General features: G+C 39.0%; 1 protein-coding gene across 9 annotated transcripts in view; it reads right to left on the bottom strand.

Annotated features, from left to right (window-relative positions):
* RUFY3 (RUN and FYVE domain containing 3) overlaps nucleotides 1-19,429 on the bottom strand; it is an 88,361-nt gene that overhangs the window by 31,907 nt on the left and 37,025 nt on the right. For 7 of the 9 annotated variants that reach the window (XM_070458314.1, XM_070458315.1, XM_070458317.1 and 4 more), the window contains exons 2-4: nucleotides 1,846-2,019; nucleotides 942-1,059; nucleotides 28-129 (exon numbers count right to left, since the gene is read on the bottom strand). In XM_070458314.1, coding sequence (XP_070314415.1) covers nucleotides 28-129; nucleotides 942-1,059; nucleotides 1,846-2,019 — 394 coding nt within the window. Of the gene's footprint in view, nucleotides 1-27; nucleotides 130-941; nucleotides 1,060-1,845; nucleotides 2,020-19,249; nucleotides 19,304-19,429 lie in introns of all 9 variants that reach the window. The other 2 variants (XM_070458316.1, XM_020876416.2) reach the window with 1 other exon arrangement.

A 19,429-nucleotide genomic window follows, 5' to 3' on the forward strand; every position in this document is an offset into this window, starting at 1 on the left:
GAAAGTTCAACAAGAAGATCTTCATACCTGAGAAGTTCCTTCTTATTTATCAAAGCTTTCATGTATTCTGAGAGTTTCTTTTGCATTAGTGCCAGACGAAGCCAGGCTCTTCCTCTGCCTACAGGTGTTCTATGAAAACAGAGAAACCAAAAAACTAGAAGAAGCAGCGATGGAGGCCACGGTTGGACAGGCTCATTTACTCTTGCTAAAGATCCCTCAGGATAGTATGTGTATGAGGGGCTCCTGACACACAGCCCCTCTGTCACCACATTCCTACGTGAGGAGTTCTATGAGGGCTGGTGGGGGCCAGGGGTGTGCTGGGACAAATGCTCTTGAGAGGAATAAATTACTAAATGAGACTACAATTTGAAGACCTCTGGGAGGCCAAACTGAAAATGTTCCATCAGATTCGTTTTGGTAAATTCTAAGTTTAGTGTGGATCACGTAAGTACTAAAGTAACAGTAACGAGGACACAGGCCATTCAGACCTCCACCTGATTAAAATTAGACCAGTCTCATCTAGGAAGGTAATCACCCACTCTTTTTCAAGTTTCAAGGTGGGTTATGGGTATCAGTCAGTTCCTGCAGTTCACTTGATAACTGTTTTAATCGTGGTTCTCAAACTCTGTAAGTCAAGTCTAACATGCCACCTCCCTAGATCTAATTTCTTGAGACTCACTAGCTGATACCCGCAAGTGCTTTGAAAAAAATAAGAGGATGTTTGGTATTTTAACATGAAGACAACCTGTCTTAGATCAATAATAATTATCCCTCACACTTCTCAATATTCTACATGACCAGGGCCCTCCTAACAATATCTATTCATAACAACATTATGCATTTTGGATTGTTATGAAATACATCATTGTCTTCAGTCTCACTCCTAAAGGAAGTAGTTGAGAAGAATATGTTCCCTGACACACAGAATTCAACAAACTTACTTAAGTCCTGGAAGATCTTTAACGCTTGCTGTTATCTCTGCAGCTTCTGGAACAAGCTTTTCTACCAGTTCTAGAGGCCCCCAGAAGGATTTATTTTGTCCAAGAAAAGTTTTCTTAGCTAAGGTGATAAAAACAAAGCAGTAGCTTAATATCTTTTACATAAACATACTCTCAACACACACATACACACATACCCTACTAGCTATTCTGTGTGCTTTTCAGGGAATTAATCCCAGATTATCAGACAGTCTTAAAATTATTCATGCTTTCAGAACTGATAACATTTCATAAAAATAAAGAATTCCCTACTTCCCAAGACTCAGTTCTTCCTCTTTCGGGAGGAATTTAGAGCCCACCTGTGTATGAATAATACAATATTTTAGTAATATCATGCTTTAAGCTGTGTGGTATTACTGAAGAAAACAGTCTACTGGAAAAGAATATGTAACTCAGGAGCAGGTTATCAAAAATTGGGGAGGAAAGGAAGCAAAGGTGAATAACACCAGGTCCTGCCCTTGAAAGCTTATGGTTAAGTGGGAAGAGCATGGAAGCAAGAGTCAGGACATCAGAGTTCTAGCACTTGCTTTGCCCCTACTTGCTGTGGGATTTTGAGCAAATCATGCCCCACTCTAGACCTTGTATTCACCAGTGAAACACAATTGTCATCTTGAACTAGATACTTATAACAGTGCTTCCAGCTCTAGCTTTTCAGGATCTGTATTTTTTAAGCCTTATACCGTCTTTAAGTCAACCATATTTCTCTACCCACATAGGTCATATCCCAGTGGGTTAATATGAATTCAAGATTCTTATTCTTTGGCTCCATAAGGAAAGCTTCTCTTCTTGAACATGTACTGCTAGGAAACAGGTGCATGCACATTCTCATTTTGAGGCCATGGCCTACCTTTCAAGCCGTGTTTCAGGCAGTGCTCCATCACCACAAAGAACTGCTGCAGAGGTGCGTAGTCAGAATCCAGAGTTCTCCCCAGGTTCAGAGCAGATTCGATCAAGCCCTTGATACTCAGCTTGGCCATGTTCATCAGGTTCATGCGTTCGTTAGCCATGAGATAATTAGGATCTGCAAACCCAAGGGGGAGAGCATGGAGCCTGGTTACTGGAAATAGCACATGTAGAAATTCAGTCTAATTTTACTACGTTGACATCTGCATTGATGGTGCAAAAGTCACAGTGGGTAAGACTACTGGTGTCTTGGCAAGAATCAAGGCAGTGACACCAAATTATAGTAATAGATGCTGTGTTCTTCTCCTCCATGCACTTGCTATTAAAAAAAAAGAGAGAGATGCCAATCTTCCTTGGGAATATTCTTGGCAGAACACTAAAAGGTGTATTTATTTTATGAAAATTTAAACCTTGAGTACAGTCTTTTAATATCCTCACCACCACCTTTGCCACTACCCTGGCCTAGGCCAGTCATAACTCAGTACTGCACTGCCCACATGGGCCACTTCTACCCTGGCCCCACCCCACCCATTCTCTACAGCTTGTGAAGCTCTAAAAAAATAAAGCCACTATAGAAAAAAAAGGATAAAGTGCTTAAACTTTGTTCCCAACATGCTATTTGCATTCTTAGTATTTATACTAGGTAGAATTATTATTTAAACTGAGCATTCTTAAGTGAACTAATTAACATTATCAGTATAATGCAGTCTTAGAACTTAACCAACTGTGAAATTATTTTTAAGACTTAACAAAGACTTAACGTGGCTCTCATCAACCAAATACATCATCTGGGGAAAGGGATGAAATACCAGGTTTTACCTGACCAAAGTCTGAATAATCTTTGTTCCAGAGGGGGGACCCTGTGTCTGGTCCTGTGGGTTCTTAGAATGATGACCCCAGTCCCTCCCCACTGTACGTCAGGAGACAGTTACACCAAGAGGACCAACTGATAAGGCAGAGAAATGAGGCTCAGAGAAGAAAGGAGCTGGCCCCAGGCCCAGCCAGCACTGCATGACAGAGCCAGAGTCGACGCTGTCTCTCTGACTTCAAACCACGTGCTCCTGACAACCATCATCCACTTACACACGCACCGGTGACTCCAAATAACGTGCATCCTTCCCTCCTGCTGACCACTCTTTTACACAGTTATCTTATTTAATTCTTGTGACTCCATCGTTTAAGCGCTGTCCCCCTTTCCAGGTGCTAAAGCCGGCCTGTAATGGTTTAGCGATCCAAGGCCAAATACTTCCTAAGTGGCAGAATATAGACCTGGATGTATTACAGCATGAAATGCTCTTTAACGCTCTTTCCACTATGACAAGTGCATCCTCCCAAACACTAAATATGTTAAATTTCCATACGAATTGGAAAAGACCTAGAGATCTATGAAACGTTTTACCTTTTTTAGGAGGACTAAAAGTAATACTAATAAAAGCCCAAGCTCCAATAGAAACAAAGCAGAGATTATTTTATTCAAGTTGTTTTCATTTATATCTGCTTTCATGGTTAAATGGAACAGAAACAATTGGCCACATTCTAAGCTCACTTTCTTCTCCGTTAAGTTTAAGAACATGAAGGCTTACAGTGCCGGCTATACAAATTTTGATTTGTTGTACTATTCTCCGAGGTAATTTCTTTAGAGGATAGTTTATTAGGAAGATCAGAACTTTTATGTTGTCATTAATTCTTGCACACCAATAAATGTTTGAGGACCATGGCTCAAATCTGGTTTCTCTGTTCACTATAGGTCAGCTTGTCAAGAATGGAATAATCTCCCAAGGGACAATGAAATGCACAAAAAAACTATCCCTGAAAAAAAAGCCATGAAGAACTTTATCAGATATTAATTTCCAACACTACAACCAGCATTTATGTGCACTGTACTGTATCTGACCTTCCACAATCCCTGGGAGAAAGGAATAGGGCAGGGGTGTGTGGGCTTGCATGGATGTTTGTGGAGAGCTACTGGATTCCCCACCTAAGGCAGAAAAACGTGGCTGGAGTTTGATTAACTGGCGGTCCATAAGGTACCACTCCCTCAGCCTCAGGTCTGTAGACCACTAATTCGGGGCTCTAACAACAAAATTAAACAATGCTGCTAGTCAAAGTACACATCCTAACTCCAACCTGGTGAGAACCAGTCACGTGGGGAGAGCTGGATTTGGAACAGGTACCAAACCCCAGGCTTTGAGGCATTTTTCCAGAAGTGGTGGTACTAGCTCTTCTACACTGCCTCATCTCGGTGTAATCAGAAGCAGAAACATTTAAGACAACTGGTTATAGTGTCTAGGATGCATAAACTACAGAAAGAAATTAAATTCCTAATAATGCAGTATGCTTAGGGAAATTAAATTCCTAATACTTTAGACTCCCATTAGTATGGTGCTATAACCTGCTTGAATTAACATGTGTCAAACACAAACAACCCTCCCATTCTTAGGAAATATTACTCTCAATCTTGGCACTACTAATATTTTGGGCCAGATAACTCCTTTTTGTAAGGGGCTGTTTTGTGGTTTAAACTTAGCAGTAACGGATGCCTTTACCCTATAGGAGTCAGTAGTACCCTCTAAACATGGCAACCTAAGTATCTCCAGATATTGCCAAGAGTCTGCTGAAAGACATCTTCTCCCTGTGGAGAACTATTATCTGAACAAATGAAAGAAAGACAAACAAAAATCAGGGTAATTTGACAACTAGACATAAGAGCTCAAAAGAATTTACTGCTCATTATTAATTATTTAATTAATGCAAAAGTCAAATAATTATTTCATGCTTTATTATCAACATTTTTGTGTTAGAAGTATATAAGAGTATGGTCATTACAATTAAGTTTGTTTCCTGGTTAGTTTAACTACTGAAAATAATTAGTACTTACAAATTTTCCTCACTTTATAATGCTGGCTACTAACAATGAATATTACAGCATTAGCTTGATTTGTCATAAGAAATTCTCTTGTCAGTTTGTTACTTGTCTTGAAGTGTACTCAAGTATAAAATGATTTTGTGGAACTAGTGGATGCCGTTAAAAAGGGCTGCAATGACTGGAAGAGTACAGAGGGACTTCAGAAGGGGTGGTAAAGTTCTGCTGTTGATATGGTGTTAGTTTTGTGAAATTGGTGAGTGTGTGAAAAATCACTCAGCTGCAGCCATAATAAAGAATGAAGCAATGCCATTTGCAGCAACGTGGGTGGACCTGGAGAGTCTCATACCAAGTGAAGTCAGACAGAAAGACAAATATCATATGATATCACCTCTGTGGAGAATCTAAAAAAAAAAAATGATACCAATGAATTTATCTACAAAACAGAAACAGACTCACAGACTTAAGAGAAAAAACGTCTGGTTTACCAGGGAGGAGGAGTTGGGCAGAGGGATAGAGTTTGGGACTGACATATACACATCACTCTATTTAAAACAGACAACTAGGAACCTCCCTGGCGGTCCAATGGTTGGGACTTCACCTTCCAAAGCGGGGGGGTGTAGATTTGATCCCCGGTTGGGAGCTAAGATCCCACATCCATCACAGAAAAAAACCAAGAACATAAAACAGAAGCAATATTGTGACAAATTCACTAAAGACTTTCAAATGCATAACTGTCATAATGTTGTTAGTCATATTTTTTCTATGAGAAAAAATAATTAAAATTTTAATTCTTCACAATGCTAACATTCAACATTATTTCTCCAAAACTGAACTTTTGTTTATTCATTCATATTTTTCAATAAATATTGAGCATTTACTGGGTGTTAGACACTGTATTTAATGCTGGGAACCCAGAAAAAAAAGACCTAGTCCTCAATACTGAAGTGCTTACTATTTATCAAACTTGGGTAATATAGATGTCTAAAGAACAAAACTGGGCAGCTTACAGAGAATGCTTGAAATTACAGAATAAACATTAACATCTTCAACAAAGATTAACTTTATTACAGGACAAGTAAAATGTCTTCATGCTAAGCCATATAAACCCATTTTATGGAATCGAATGTAAATTTTATATACATTTAAAGCTAAGATAGTGAAAGTGAGAGTTGCTCAGCTGTGTACGACTCTTTGCGACCCCATGGACTGTAACCCACCAGGCTGTCCGTGGAATTCCCCAGGCAAGAATGCTGGAGTGGGTAGTCATTCCCTTGTCCGGGGGGTTGGTGGCCCAGATGGTAAAGACAGTAGATACGATATTAACGTAGGACTTCAGGCAAGCTCTAAGTCCAGTACGATTTCCTTGGCCATTGGATGTATTCTGCAGAAAGTTTAATATCTGTTACCCACGCCTATTATGTAACATTGTACTGAGGTTGGCAGACCAATGCAATTAAAGAAGACAAAGAAACATATAACCTGTAAAACAGTGGATCATGCATTACTGTTCTCATACAATCTAATGTTACAGCCAGAAACTAGCCTCCAACAAATAAAAATAAATGGGGAAAAAAAACCCCAGAAAATCAAACTAAAATTTTTACAGAAAGATCATAATTAACAGAGGTACCAGAGCACAAAATTAATATATAGAAACCACTAGATGCCATATATTAGAGGATGAGACTTTTAAGTTCAGTCTTAAAGGATAAAGAGAAATTAGGCAAGGAAGTGTTAGGAAGACAGCTATGAAAGGAGCAGAAATGAAGTACAGCTGGGGTGAAGCCACAGAAATATGAAAGAACATAGCATGTGGGAGGAAAACAAAATTAAAGAAAATGCAGTATGTTTATGATACATATAAGTAAGACCTGTGAGATGAGACAAGGGAAATAGGTAAGGGAGAGATGCTAAGGACTTTGTTCAAGGAACATGGATTTTACCTTAAAGTCAGCAAAGATTTTGATGTGAGGTGCAATGTCACAGATTTGAATTTTAGAGAAGCTGTTCTAGCAGCCTTGTAGAAGATGAATCAGAAGGGACTAAGAACTCAGAGCTCAAAAGAGCAAGTACGGGTTTACTGCAAAAGCTGAGGAGAGAAATGATGATCAGGGATGGAACTGGAGCAGTGGGTGCTGTGGGGAGAGGAAGTTGGCTTTGAGAGACTTCTAGAGGTAGAATGTCCGGATTTCAGGACTTGATGACCACTTGGATTGAAAGAAGAAAGAGAAAGAATGGAGAGCAACTTCTGCATTTCTAGTTTTGGTGATTATCTGATCATTTCGAGATGTGGATGGTGGTACAAACAGTCTTGATGGGAAGCACAGCAGGAGCAGTGGACTGAAGACACCATGTAGAAATGACTGCAGCTGTAATAAACCATATTGGTTTTCAAATCAAAGATCTTTTAAGAGCATATGTGTCTCGGCTACACCTCTTCAAGGCTGCTAATTTCCATATGAGGAAGCTTTCATAAATTTTACAGTCATGTGGCTCATCTAGTCAATAGTGATGACAAAAATGGACCCAAAGTCACATCGCTAAGTGACATTTAGTCAACTATGCTGCAAACCAATCATCTCTCCAAGATCCTGTTTTACCTCTTTATAGTGCAATGATGGGTTTCCCAGGTGGCTCAGCCGGTCAAGAATCCACCTGCGATGCAGGAGACCTGCATTCGATTGCTGGGTTGGGAAGATACCCTGGAGAAGGGAACGGCTACCCACTCCAGTATTCTGGCCTGGAGAATTCCATGGACTGTATAATCCATGGGGTCGCTAAGAGTCAGACATGACTGAGTGACCTTTACTTTCACAGTGCAATGATGAATGTTCATACAGAGAAATATTGAAATGTTTTATTAATAACTGAAGGAAATTAAATTATATTTAACATTATGTTAATATTAAGTATGCTACCCAATTCTTAGTAAAGTGGGAATAATTCATATATAGTACAACAGTAACTTTTATCTTAAATGTGAAATAAAACAGTTGTCATAGAGAAATTTCCCAATGATACCTAAAAGCATTAATATGAGATTTAAAATGACCAACTAACAGAAAGATATTGAAAGGAAAGCTTACTTGAAGTTCAAAATGACTGAAGACCAATAATTCCTAAATAAAGCTACTTTGAACTTCTGTTGTAACAGTTCTTAAGAGTATAAAACTAAACACAAAATGAGTTGCCCATTATAGTGAAAGAAATTACTGAAAGTACTAAAAAGACCTTGTAATAAAACACCATTTAACTAATTTGATGACAAATATACAAAAGGATTATGAATTTTTACTCAATCCTCATCTAAAAATAATCAGTATGGAAGACAGTATGGAGATTCCTTAAAAAACTAGGAATAAAACCACCATATGACCCAGCAATCCCACTCCTAGGTATATACCCCAAGGAAACCAAAATTGAAAAAGACACACGTATCCCATTTGTTCTATTTACAATAGCTAGAACATGGAAGCAATCTAGATGTCCCATCAACAAATGAATGGATAAAGAAGTTGTGGTATGTACAGACAATGGAATATTACTCAGCCATAAAAAGGAATGCATCTGAGTCAGTTCTGATGAGGTGGATGAACCTAGAACCCATTATACAGAGTGAAGTGAGACAGAAAGAGAAAGATAAATACCGTATTCTAACACATATATACAGAATCTAGAAAAACGGTACTGAAGAATTTATTTACAGGGCAGCAATGGAGAAACAGACATAGAGAACAGACTTATGGACATGGGGAGAGGGGAGGAGAGGCTGAGATGTAAGGAAAGAGTAACACGGAAACTCACAGTACCATATGTAAAATACATACCCAATGGGAATGTGCTGTGTGGCTCAGGAAACTCAAACAGGGGCTCTGTATCAATCTAGAGGGGTGGGATGGGGCAGGGAACAGGAGGGAGGTTCAAAAGGGAGAGAATATACGTATATCTATGGCTGATTCATGTTGAGGTTTAACAGAAAACAACAAAATCCTGTAAAGCAATTATCTTTCAATAAAAAAATAAAAGTAATCGATAGAGTCTTAGGGCCCTTAGATTATCTGTGTATCTATATCTGTATCTATTCTCCTTAATGTCATTTGAGACATCAAATAGGCTTCTACTCAAGAGTAATAAAGAGGAAATTCACATATGTAATATTTTCTCTGGGTTGAAATCTGTTAAAGGAGTCAAGAAAATTTAACTACAGGGACTTCCCTGGTGGTCCAGGGGTTAAGATTGCATGCTTCCATGTCGTCAGTTTACCCACCTGAAATATTTTCAGACCTAGTTTTGACGGTTTCTATATTATGTTAAAATGTTTTGCTTTTTTTTTTTTTTCCCCCAAAGACTCCATGCTTCCACTCCTGGAGACATGGGTTCAGTTCCTGGTTGAGGAACTAGGATCCCACATGCTGTGCAGTGGGGCCAAAAAATAAATTAATAAAATAAATTTAACCATAAATTTATTTATCCTGATTGCTACATTTTCTTAGTAATAGCATACTCAAAGATATACTTTGCTAAAATTAAGCCTTATCAGCAGAAAGACTATATCCATCCAATAGCCTTAATCTATTTGACCTGAATTATCTGTGCTAATTAGCTAATTATATGATGCCAGGCAGGGAATCTTACTTCTTTGAGGCCTTAGTTTCCTCAACTATAAAATTATTTGTTCTGTAATTTTTTTTTTTTTTGAGAGACATCACATACCTGTATCACTCATAACTAATCACAGCACTAATTCTCAAGCAGGGGCACACTAGTATGCCTGGAATGGGGAGAAACAACATGGTTTGAAAAACCCCACTAACAACTCTGACACCGAATGACCTAGATTCTTACCACTCCAAGTGTGGTCCTGGAACATCAACACTGGCATCGTCTGGAAGCGAAATGGGAAAACTTGCCCTCCAATGTTACAACTGAATCAGATTCTGCACTTCAACCAAAACCTAAACCAATCAGTACACGCACTGATGTTTGTGAAGCAGTGAACTAGTGCCTCTAGCTCCAGCATGTCCTAATTCTATGATTTCATAGATAGGATTCCTCAAGGGCAATCAATAAATACATTTATCAGTAGAAAGCCCTCAGGAGAAAAGAATAATAAAGATTAGAGTAGAAATCAATAGCAAATAAAACTATTGAGAAAAATCAATGAAACTCAAAGTTGACTCTGAAAAGATCAGTAACACTGACATGGATAGACCGCCCAACAGAAAAAGAATTACTAAAATTAGAAATGAAAAGGAGACACTACTATTGACTACTCACAGAAACAAAAAGGATTGTATGGGCAGTTGTATGCCAACATATTAGATAACCTAGATTAAAAGGGCAATTTTTAAGAAAGATAAACTACAAAAACTGACACAAGAAGAAATAGAAAATCTGAATAGAACTATAGTAAGTAAAGATATTAAATTCATAATAAAAAGCACATCCTATAAAGAAGAGGCCAAAACCAGATTGTTTCACTATTGAAATTTACCAGACATTTAAAGAATTAATGCCAATTCTTCACAAACATTATACGAAATGTCTAAAAGAGGCAAATCTACAGAAACAGGAAGTAGATTAGTATAGTTGTCAGGAACTGGGAGGAAGGGAGAATAGGGAGTGAACGCTGATGGGTAGAGTTTCTTTACAGGGTGATGGAAATATTCTGGGATTAGACAGTGGTGATGAACGCACAACTTTGTGGATATACTAACAACCACTGAACTGTACAGTTTAAAGTGGTAACCCTTAATGATATGGGAATTACACCTCAATAAAGCATTAATTAAAAAAAAACTAAAACTTGAGACAATAAAATATAGCATATGGATCCTGATTTTAAAAAAACTGACAAGCAGACTTTGAAAATGGGCTGAAGAGTACATACTATTAGGAAATTATTGTTAATTTTGTTAGGTGTGGTACTGAATACTTACAGTACCAATATTACTAAACCAATGTTTAGAGTTTGCTTTAAAATACTCAAAAAATGTGAGGGGTGATAGATGAAATAAGATCAGCATACACTGATAATAATTGAAGCTCAGTGATTGAAAAGTTAAGAGTTTCTTATGTTACTTTACTTTATGTACTTGGAAAATCCCGTAATTAAAAATAAGAGTTTCTGCTCTCTCTTGCTTCCGGTCTTGGTTTACCTGCCAGCCTCCAATAAGAATTTAGCGCTGTTTTCTTCTTCCCTGAAGATAACCAAATAAACCCCTTTTGACTGCCATTAGCATTGAAGTGAGTGAGTTTTTATCTGGATATTTAGTATTCCAAAGCCACTCACCTGTATACTCTTACCCATGTTTAATCAGGTATTGTGAAATAAAAAGAGATCAATCAATCTCTCTCTTTCTGTCCCCACTTCCTAAAACAGAGCTCTGAAAATCTTAATAATTTCCCAAGTGATAAGAGCCACAGGAGCATCTTTTGTTAGACTCTGTTTCTTTCTAGTTCCTGAAACAGCTCCGCATCAAAGGTAAAAGGAATATCTTTGTTACTCCTAACAAGTTCCTCTCAATTAGAGTTTATGTTGCTGCTGCTGCTGCGGCTAAGTCCTGTCAGTCGTGTCCGACTCTGTGCGACCCCATAGACTGTGGCCCACCAGGCTCCTCTGTCCATGGGATTCTCCAGGAAGGAATACTGGAGTGGGTTGTCATTTCCTTCTCCAGAGGATCTTCCCAACCCAGGGATTGAACCTGGATCTTCTGCATTGCAGGCAGATTCTTTACTGTCTGAGCTACAGGGAATCAGGATTTAATCAATGATTAAATCATAATCATTTGAGGCTTGCATAATGAGGCTCTATAAAGACCTTAACGGAAGGGGTTCAGAGAGCTTCTGAACATACTGAGGTGATGGGAGGGTGATGTGCCCAGAGAAGGTATGGAAGTTTTGTGCTCCTATGCATCTTTAATCTGGCTGTTCTTGAGCTGTGTTGTTAGAACCCACGTGTAATCCAGCAAGTAAACTCTTCCTGAGTTGTGTGAACTGGTCTAGCAAATTATAAAAATTGAGGAGGGGGTCATGAAAACCTCTAACTTAGAGCTGGTGGATCAGAGCATGGGTGACAACTTGGACTTGTGATCCGCACTGAAAGTGAGGGGGCGTCTTGTGGGGCCTGTGTTAACCCCAGGTAGATAGAGTCAGAACTAAAGTGGTGTTGGAGAACTGGCGGGTGTGAGAAAAAGAAAAACCCACATTCAGAGTCAGAAGCATTGTGACCAACAGAGGAAAACAGCACTTTCTTTTAGGTAACCATTTCTAATTTTTAAAAGCTGTTCATTTCTAATCCAGCTTGTCCAAGAGTTCCCTAGGAAATCACACTGATCTCTTCACTGGGCTCCCATAGGACTTTATAATCAAGTTTAGTTTCGGCAAGTTTCCCAGGCTTCTTCAAGTACCTTTACCTGAAGAATTCCTTCCACACCACTGAAGAATGCCCAGATTATTTCTGGGAACATCTAGAAGTTGGGACAATTGTCAATCTTCTTTGTTTTGATGCAACATAAGAAATTTAGGTGCTAAGAACAAATTCAAGAGTTCCTTGCTCTGCTCAATTTATTCCATAGAAATAATTTAAATATCAGGGGGCACATTGTGACTTAGAACAGTTAGATCTCTGATCTAGAAGAGTTAGAGCCTGTCTTTCTCACATCGCCTGAGTGATAGTGGGGAAATGTCTCATGTCTTTTTATCTAACTTGTAAGATACCGAGAGAGGACAATCCTTCTGGGACTTCTTACACTACTGGTACGTCTTCATGGGTTGTATCAAGCCTGCCAGGCCCTGATTGCTCTATTACCCAGGCCATTTCTTGGGGCTGCTTCTGCAACTGATCATCCTGAGAGATGATGAGGCTTTCCTGCTGCTTCCTATAAAAGCATTGGTTCCCCAAACTCAGTGTTCCTCAGCTGCAACACAGAAGCAACATAGATGTACCATGCTCACAGCATCTTCCTGATGCTCCTGGTGCAACTCTGACACAAGAGGAACTGATGCTAATGTGCTGATGCTCAGGCTGCCCACTGTGTCATGGATAATAAAGTCTTTCGTTGTGTCCTTTACCAGTATCCAAGAAACAGTAATAGGATGGGTTTTTAGTTTGTAAGTAGAGTAAAGCCCAACCTTGACAAAATACAGGAATAATCTCTACCCTTAGTTTAGCTTCCTGGAATACTGTACACTCCTGCTCCAAATGAGACAATACCAAAAGCAATATAAAGATAAAAGCATGATAACCACAGTACAGGATTTGAGGCAGAACCTAAATATGAACTCACAGTCAACATGGAAGGAAAGTATTCCACGTGGTGGGAATGGGGATGTGAAGTGAGGTGAGGGAGGGAAGAACACAGTGGGGAGCTCTTCTTGGGGAGAACCAGAAAACAGGAAGGGGAGAGTTAAACGACAGGTCTGTAACACTAGACCTGCATATCCAGGAAGCAGGCAGTGGGAACCCACTGTGGGTTCTGAGCAGGGAAGTCATGATTAAAACGTTGCTTGAGGATGATTGCGTGCGTGCTAAGACACTTGTTGTGTCCGACTCTTTGCGACCCTACGGACTGTAGCCCACCAGCCTCTGTCCATGGGATTTCCCAGGTAAAAATACTTCAGTGGATTGCCATGCCCTTCTCCAGGGGATCTTGCCAACCCAGGTATCAAACTCGCATCGCTTACATCTCTGGCATTGGTAGGCGGGTTCTTTACCATTAGTGTCACCTGGAAAGCCCCTTAAAGGATTATGCATGGTAAATTTGAAGAATTTTGGGGAGAGGATCAAAATGGCTTAACTTGAAGAACTGTACCTGTTAAGGAAAAAGGAGTGAAGAATAACCTAACATTTTCACCCTGTGAACCTGGAATACTGTGCTAAAAATGGAAATGAAAAACACTGTATAACTGTTTTGGAAGTAAGGGGTAAAAAAAAAAAAAAAAAAGGATCCAATGATGTGGAAGCATTCTATAATAATTTTCATCACACAGTTGTAAATACAAACTAAAGCTTGGGGTTGGCTAATTACTAGCAAAGGGGTAATGGGTGCAATGATTAGAAATAAGATGTTTTCATCAGAGGAGATGATTTAAAGGAAAATAGAAGGATGCAAGATCACTGGGCCAGCCTTTAATGGGTGCCAACAATTATAGGCTGGAATAGAATGCAACATACTGGCAATGCTGGAAGAGCTCTTTTGCTTGTATCTTGGTAGCGAGAGCTAAAATGGATATACGACAGAGAGGCAGTACAGAAAACTGGACTATTTTTCAAACTAAAGTTCACAACCCCTTAGTGGGGTATAAAAAATCGATTTATTATAGCATGTCCCATATATTGAGGTTATGTGTTGTTTCATGAAACTTTTGTTGAAATAAATGAAGTGTGTGTGGAGTTCTGATGAAAAGTATTTTTGAGAGTCAACCAAGTTTGAACTTTGGTAAAGTGGGTGAGCACAGGTCTGCAACTAGTTTGCTGGCATTTGAACTCACAGTTGAACTTTTCCCTTAGCTGTGTAACCCTAAGCAAGTTTCTTTTTTTCCTTTTTTTGCACTTATCATTTTGAGACAATTGGAGTTTCACATGCAGTTGTAAGAAATAATAGAGAGATACTAGTTCTCTAGTTCTCCTAGTTAACCTAGTTCTCCCAAAGGTAATATTTTGCAAAACTAGAGTAACTTATGATGACCAGGATGTGACACTGAACTGTGTCACAAGGATCCCTCATTTTGACTTTTTATAGCCACAAGCATTTCCCTCCTGCCTCCTACCCTGTTATAACCCATGGCAACTACTAATCTATTTTCCATTTCTGTAGTGCTGTCATTTCAAGAATGTTATATAAATGGAATCAAACAATATGTAACTTTTAAAACTGGCTTTTTTTTTTTTTTCACTCAGCATAATTCTTGAGAGATCCATCCAGGTTATCAATAGTTTGTTCCTTTTTATTGCTGAGTAGTATTCCACTGTAAAAGTTTCTTAACTCTGCAGGCCTTACTTCTTTTATCCATAAGAATGATGATAGGGTTCTGAAGATCAAACAAGCTCATGCATTAAATATTTAGAAATGCTTAGGTTGTACTAAGAATAAAAAATTGTTAGCTTTCAAAAGTATTATGGTCCTCCATAGATAAATTAAACAATTTTATTTAATTTAAAATAAGCCTTCTGAGACTGCCCTGGTGGTTCAGTGGTTAAGAATTTGCCTGCCAATGCAGGGGCTGCTGCTGCTAAGTCACATCAGTCATGTCCGACTCTGTGCGACCCCATAGACGGCAGCCCACCAGGCTCCCCCATCCCTGGGATTTTCCAGGCGGGAGTACTGGAGTGGGTTGCCGTTTCCTTCTCCAATGCATGAAAGGAAAACTGAAAGTGAAGTCGCTCAGTCGTGTCTGACTCTTTGCGACCCCATGGACTGCAGCCTTCCAGGCTCCTCTGTCCATGGGATTTTCCGGGTGAGAGTACTGGAGTGGGGTGCCATTGCCTTCTCCTCCAATGCAGGGGATTTGTGTTCAATTCCTGGCCCAGGAAGATACCACATGCCTCGGAGCAACTAAGTCCATGTGACATAACTACTGACCCCATGTGCCCTGGAGCCTGTGCTCCGCCTGGAGCAGGGCCTGGAGCAGGGCCTGGAGCCCCTGCAGTGAGAAACCCAAGCACCGCAAGCAGAAGAGTAGACCCTGCTCACAGCAACTAGAGAAAGCCTGCACACGGCAATAAAGACCTAGTGCAGCCAAAACCAACTAAATAAAAATGTCAAAAAATAAACCTTTGTTGAACATATATGTGATACAGCACTAGATGCTAAACAAAAATCTCTTCGATATATTCCTTCCATTTTTCAAGATGACGGACATCAAGTAGTAACTCATGAAATACATCAAGGGACCAGTAAGCCATCTTGATCAGGTATTATTTCACACAAGTATATTATTTCCCTAATTCAAATAACATCCCAGCCACTCCAGGGCTCAGAGAGATGAGTAATCTGGGCAACTGCAAATACACAGAATCTGTTTAAAAGGTTTATATAAGTACAGATAGGAATTCAGTGTTTAGTGAGAAAGGTTAGGTTTACCCTAAAGAGGGTAAACCATGTGCTTTCATTATTTCATTTAGTCTTCAGAATCTTTTAGTGAGTTTCAAACTTTTCAACCTGAATTAATAGCACATAATGAGATAATATGTGAGATAATTGACCAGTGTTGTAAACATGATACAATTCTGTCCTAACAAGACATTCTATATTCTACCATACGTAAGTTATAGACATGTTGACTGAAAAACCAACCATCACTGTAAGAAATCAGTTCCCTGGAAAAACCTTCAATCTTGCCAAAATCAAAACAAAACACAAGAAAAATCAAACCCCAAAATGAACAGTTCATATCTGTGATCTCCTAGAGTTTGTTATTTTAAAAAGCAGTTTTTCAGGAAAATGGAAGCTAGTGTTAACACTTTGCCTATTAAAAAGCCACTTCTTTTGACACAGCCATAATAACTGACAAATACAATTAAAACAGCTCCGCAGTGCAGGGTCTCCTGAAAAGATCTGAGTCTACCGGGTCTGACTGCAGGCTCCCCTCCCCACCCTGAGCCGCTGTGGGTGTTATGTGTGGGGAATACTCCACAGTGAAAGTCAAGGTGTTAGTCACTCAGTTCGGTCCGACTCTTTGCGGCTGCGTGGACTGTGGCCTGCCAGGATCCTCTGTCCATGGGATTCTCCAGGCAAGAATACTGGAGTTGGGTCACCACACCCTCCTCCAGAGGATCTGCCTGACCCAAGGATCGAACCAGCGTCTCCTGCAATGCAGGCGGATTCTTTACCATCTGAGCAATCAGGGAAGCCTGACACATAAATTCTAGTATTTCATATAACTGAAATGAGACACAAGATGCAGGAAATTCTATACAAAAGGCAAGGATGAAATGACTCAAAAGAGTTAACAAGTAAAGCCATTTTCCTTCCCTGACTCTGATTTTCTTTTTTAAGCTATACTGCAGTAAGACTTTCCTATAAATAGGTTCTTGGCTCACATTACCATATACCACTTTACTGGTAGGGATAATCGAAGTAATACAACTCACATGTTCTTACATGCACCCTTATATTCATAGCAGCATTATTCACAATAGCCAAGAAATGGAAGCAACCTAAGTGTCCAACAACAGAGCAATGAATAAATAAGATGTGGTACATATATACAATGGAATATTATTCAGCCATAAAAAAGAATGAAATAATGTTCTTTGAAGCTGTAAAAAAAAAAGCACAAAATAATGCTATTTGCTATTTGGATTCAACTAGAGATGATCACACGAAGTCAATCAGAAAGAGAAAAACAAATACCATGTGATATCACTTATTATTTGTGGAACCTAAAATATGACACAAAGGAACCTATTTATGAAACAGAAACAGAATCAGGGACACTGAACACAAATTGGTGGTTGTCAAAGGGGTGGAGCTTGGCAGAGGGATGGAGTGGGAATCTGGCATTAGCAGATGCAAACTGGCAATATACAGGATGGATGAACAACAAGGTCCTACAGCGTAGCACAGGAAACTATATTCAGATTCCTGCGATAAACCATAATCGAAAAGAGAACATGAAAATGGATGTGTATATATATATACCCATATGTATGTATAACTGAGTCACTTTGCCATACAGCAGTAATTAAGAAATATCGTTCAGTTACACTTCAAAAAAAAAATTCATACCTTGTTTTTTTTCCCCTTTCTGATTTCCCCTCTGATAATGATTCACAAAAATTTCATCAAAAAAGAAATGAAAAAGAGGAGGCTGGCTCACACAGTAGACTTGATTCTTACAGTAGTAATTCATATTAAAGAAACAGAATTTTGCCAGGACTAAGTCACAGGGAAGAAGTCTCTTAAGAAGGACACAGATTTGTTGGCCTTTATGTATGAAGTTTATTAAAGGAACCAAAATCTTAAACCTCTTTAGTGTCTGGTAAATAATAATCATAATCAAAATGGCAGCTAAGATAGTAGACAGTACTCACTGAATGAATCAACACTGCTCTCTTTTTCACTTGTCTAGAAACTCTCAGAACTAGACAATACTGATCTGTTTTTTTCTTTAAAATACATATAGCTAATTACATTCAAAATAAAACCTCAGATGGAATAAAAAGATAGTTTGACTCTAGGAAATGGCATGAAACTCAGGATAATTGACTCATTGAAAGTGAAGTGCTGAAGAAGAAACTATTGGGCATCACTGGAGAGAGAAACTGACTTAGATTTTTGTTCAGTGTGACCAAATCTACCAAGACAATACTGTCCCAAGTTGATATGAGTACCAAGAATTTTAAGACAATTTCTGCTCTCAAGGATTTTACACTTTAGGTAGGAATGTAAACACACAAGAAGAAGAGGACAAGTAAAAAACCTTAAGCTCCAAGTTCTGCAGGACCTGAGTTTATGGAAAAATGAACTGTGTCAGAGCTGTCAGGGAGTGCTTCCATAGAGTTCTCATGAAGAGAGTCGGGGTGCGGGGTTGGGGGTGGGGAGAAGGGGAGTGAATGTTCTGGTTGGGATGTCATGGGAACAAGGCAGGGAGGAGGCTGAGTGCAGCTCATGTAGTCAGTGGAAAGGCCAGTGTGGGCAGAGTGGTGGGTGGGTGTGTGCTAAGAGAATGTACACTGAAGCTGGAGGGGGGTGCTTTCAATTGCCCAGCCAAAGTGGGAGAATGTAAAATGATACAGTGAAGTGGAGTCAGACTTCAATTTTTCTTATAAAAAGTGTAAGTCATCTTGAGCTCCTTAAAGTAACGTACCAATTATGGAAGAAAAAATTACTGGTTTGGGAGCCTTCATGCATTAAAATGTATGTGCTACTTGTCAAAGAAATTCCACCAGAAAGGAATGCTGTAAGATGACTAAGCTCAAGGTGCTTACTCTGATGGATATCTACAAATCAGAGCAACATTCCAGACCAAATACTTGATGTTCCTGGGGTCTGTTTGTTTTTAAACTATTTGTGGAATTCACAGAAATAGGTGTACACACACACACACACACACACACACACACACATATATATATACATTTTAAAATTAATGATATAAAAACCATTTACATTTTCCTAAGAAACAAATGAAAAAACAGACATAGAAAAAATTGATACAATCTTGAAATAAAGTCCCCTTTGAACATGTCATTTAACAAATATCCTAAACGAACAGCATAAACATATATTAATGCCACTTTACTTGGAACCATAAAGGTTTTAAATCCAAGACTCAAAACCCTACTCCTGTATGAAGCACCTGCATGGACAATCTGGCAAACATGCTTACTGCTCCAGCTACTGTCAATGGGAAATAAAACCTAAAGTGGACACTTCCTCTTATGGAAAACGATCAAAAGGTGGTTAGAAAATTAAAAGAAAGAAAAAGAAAGAAAGAAAGAAAAAAAAAAGCTGAAAGATGCTGGTGTGGCACGCACCTTCTGTATCATCGCGCATTTGCTCCACCAAATCTGTCAAATCCTCCCAAGAGTCTTTGCAAACGGCAAAAAGAAAGGAAAAGAAAGATAAAATGTCATGCAAGCCAAGAAAGAAAAGTGTTATCAAAAACAAGGTATCAAAAGGGGTAACTGAAAGGGGGATTCCTAGAACTCTTTGGG

This window comes from Odocoileus virginianus, chromosome 29 (genome assembly GCF_023699985.2).
Source record: "Odocoileus virginianus isolate 20LAN1187 ecotype Illinois chromosome 29, Ovbor_1.2, whole genome shotgun sequence".
In the NCBI taxonomy this organism is placed as follows: Eukaryota; Metazoa; Chordata; class Mammalia; order Artiodactyla; family Cervidae; genus Odocoileus; species Odocoileus virginianus.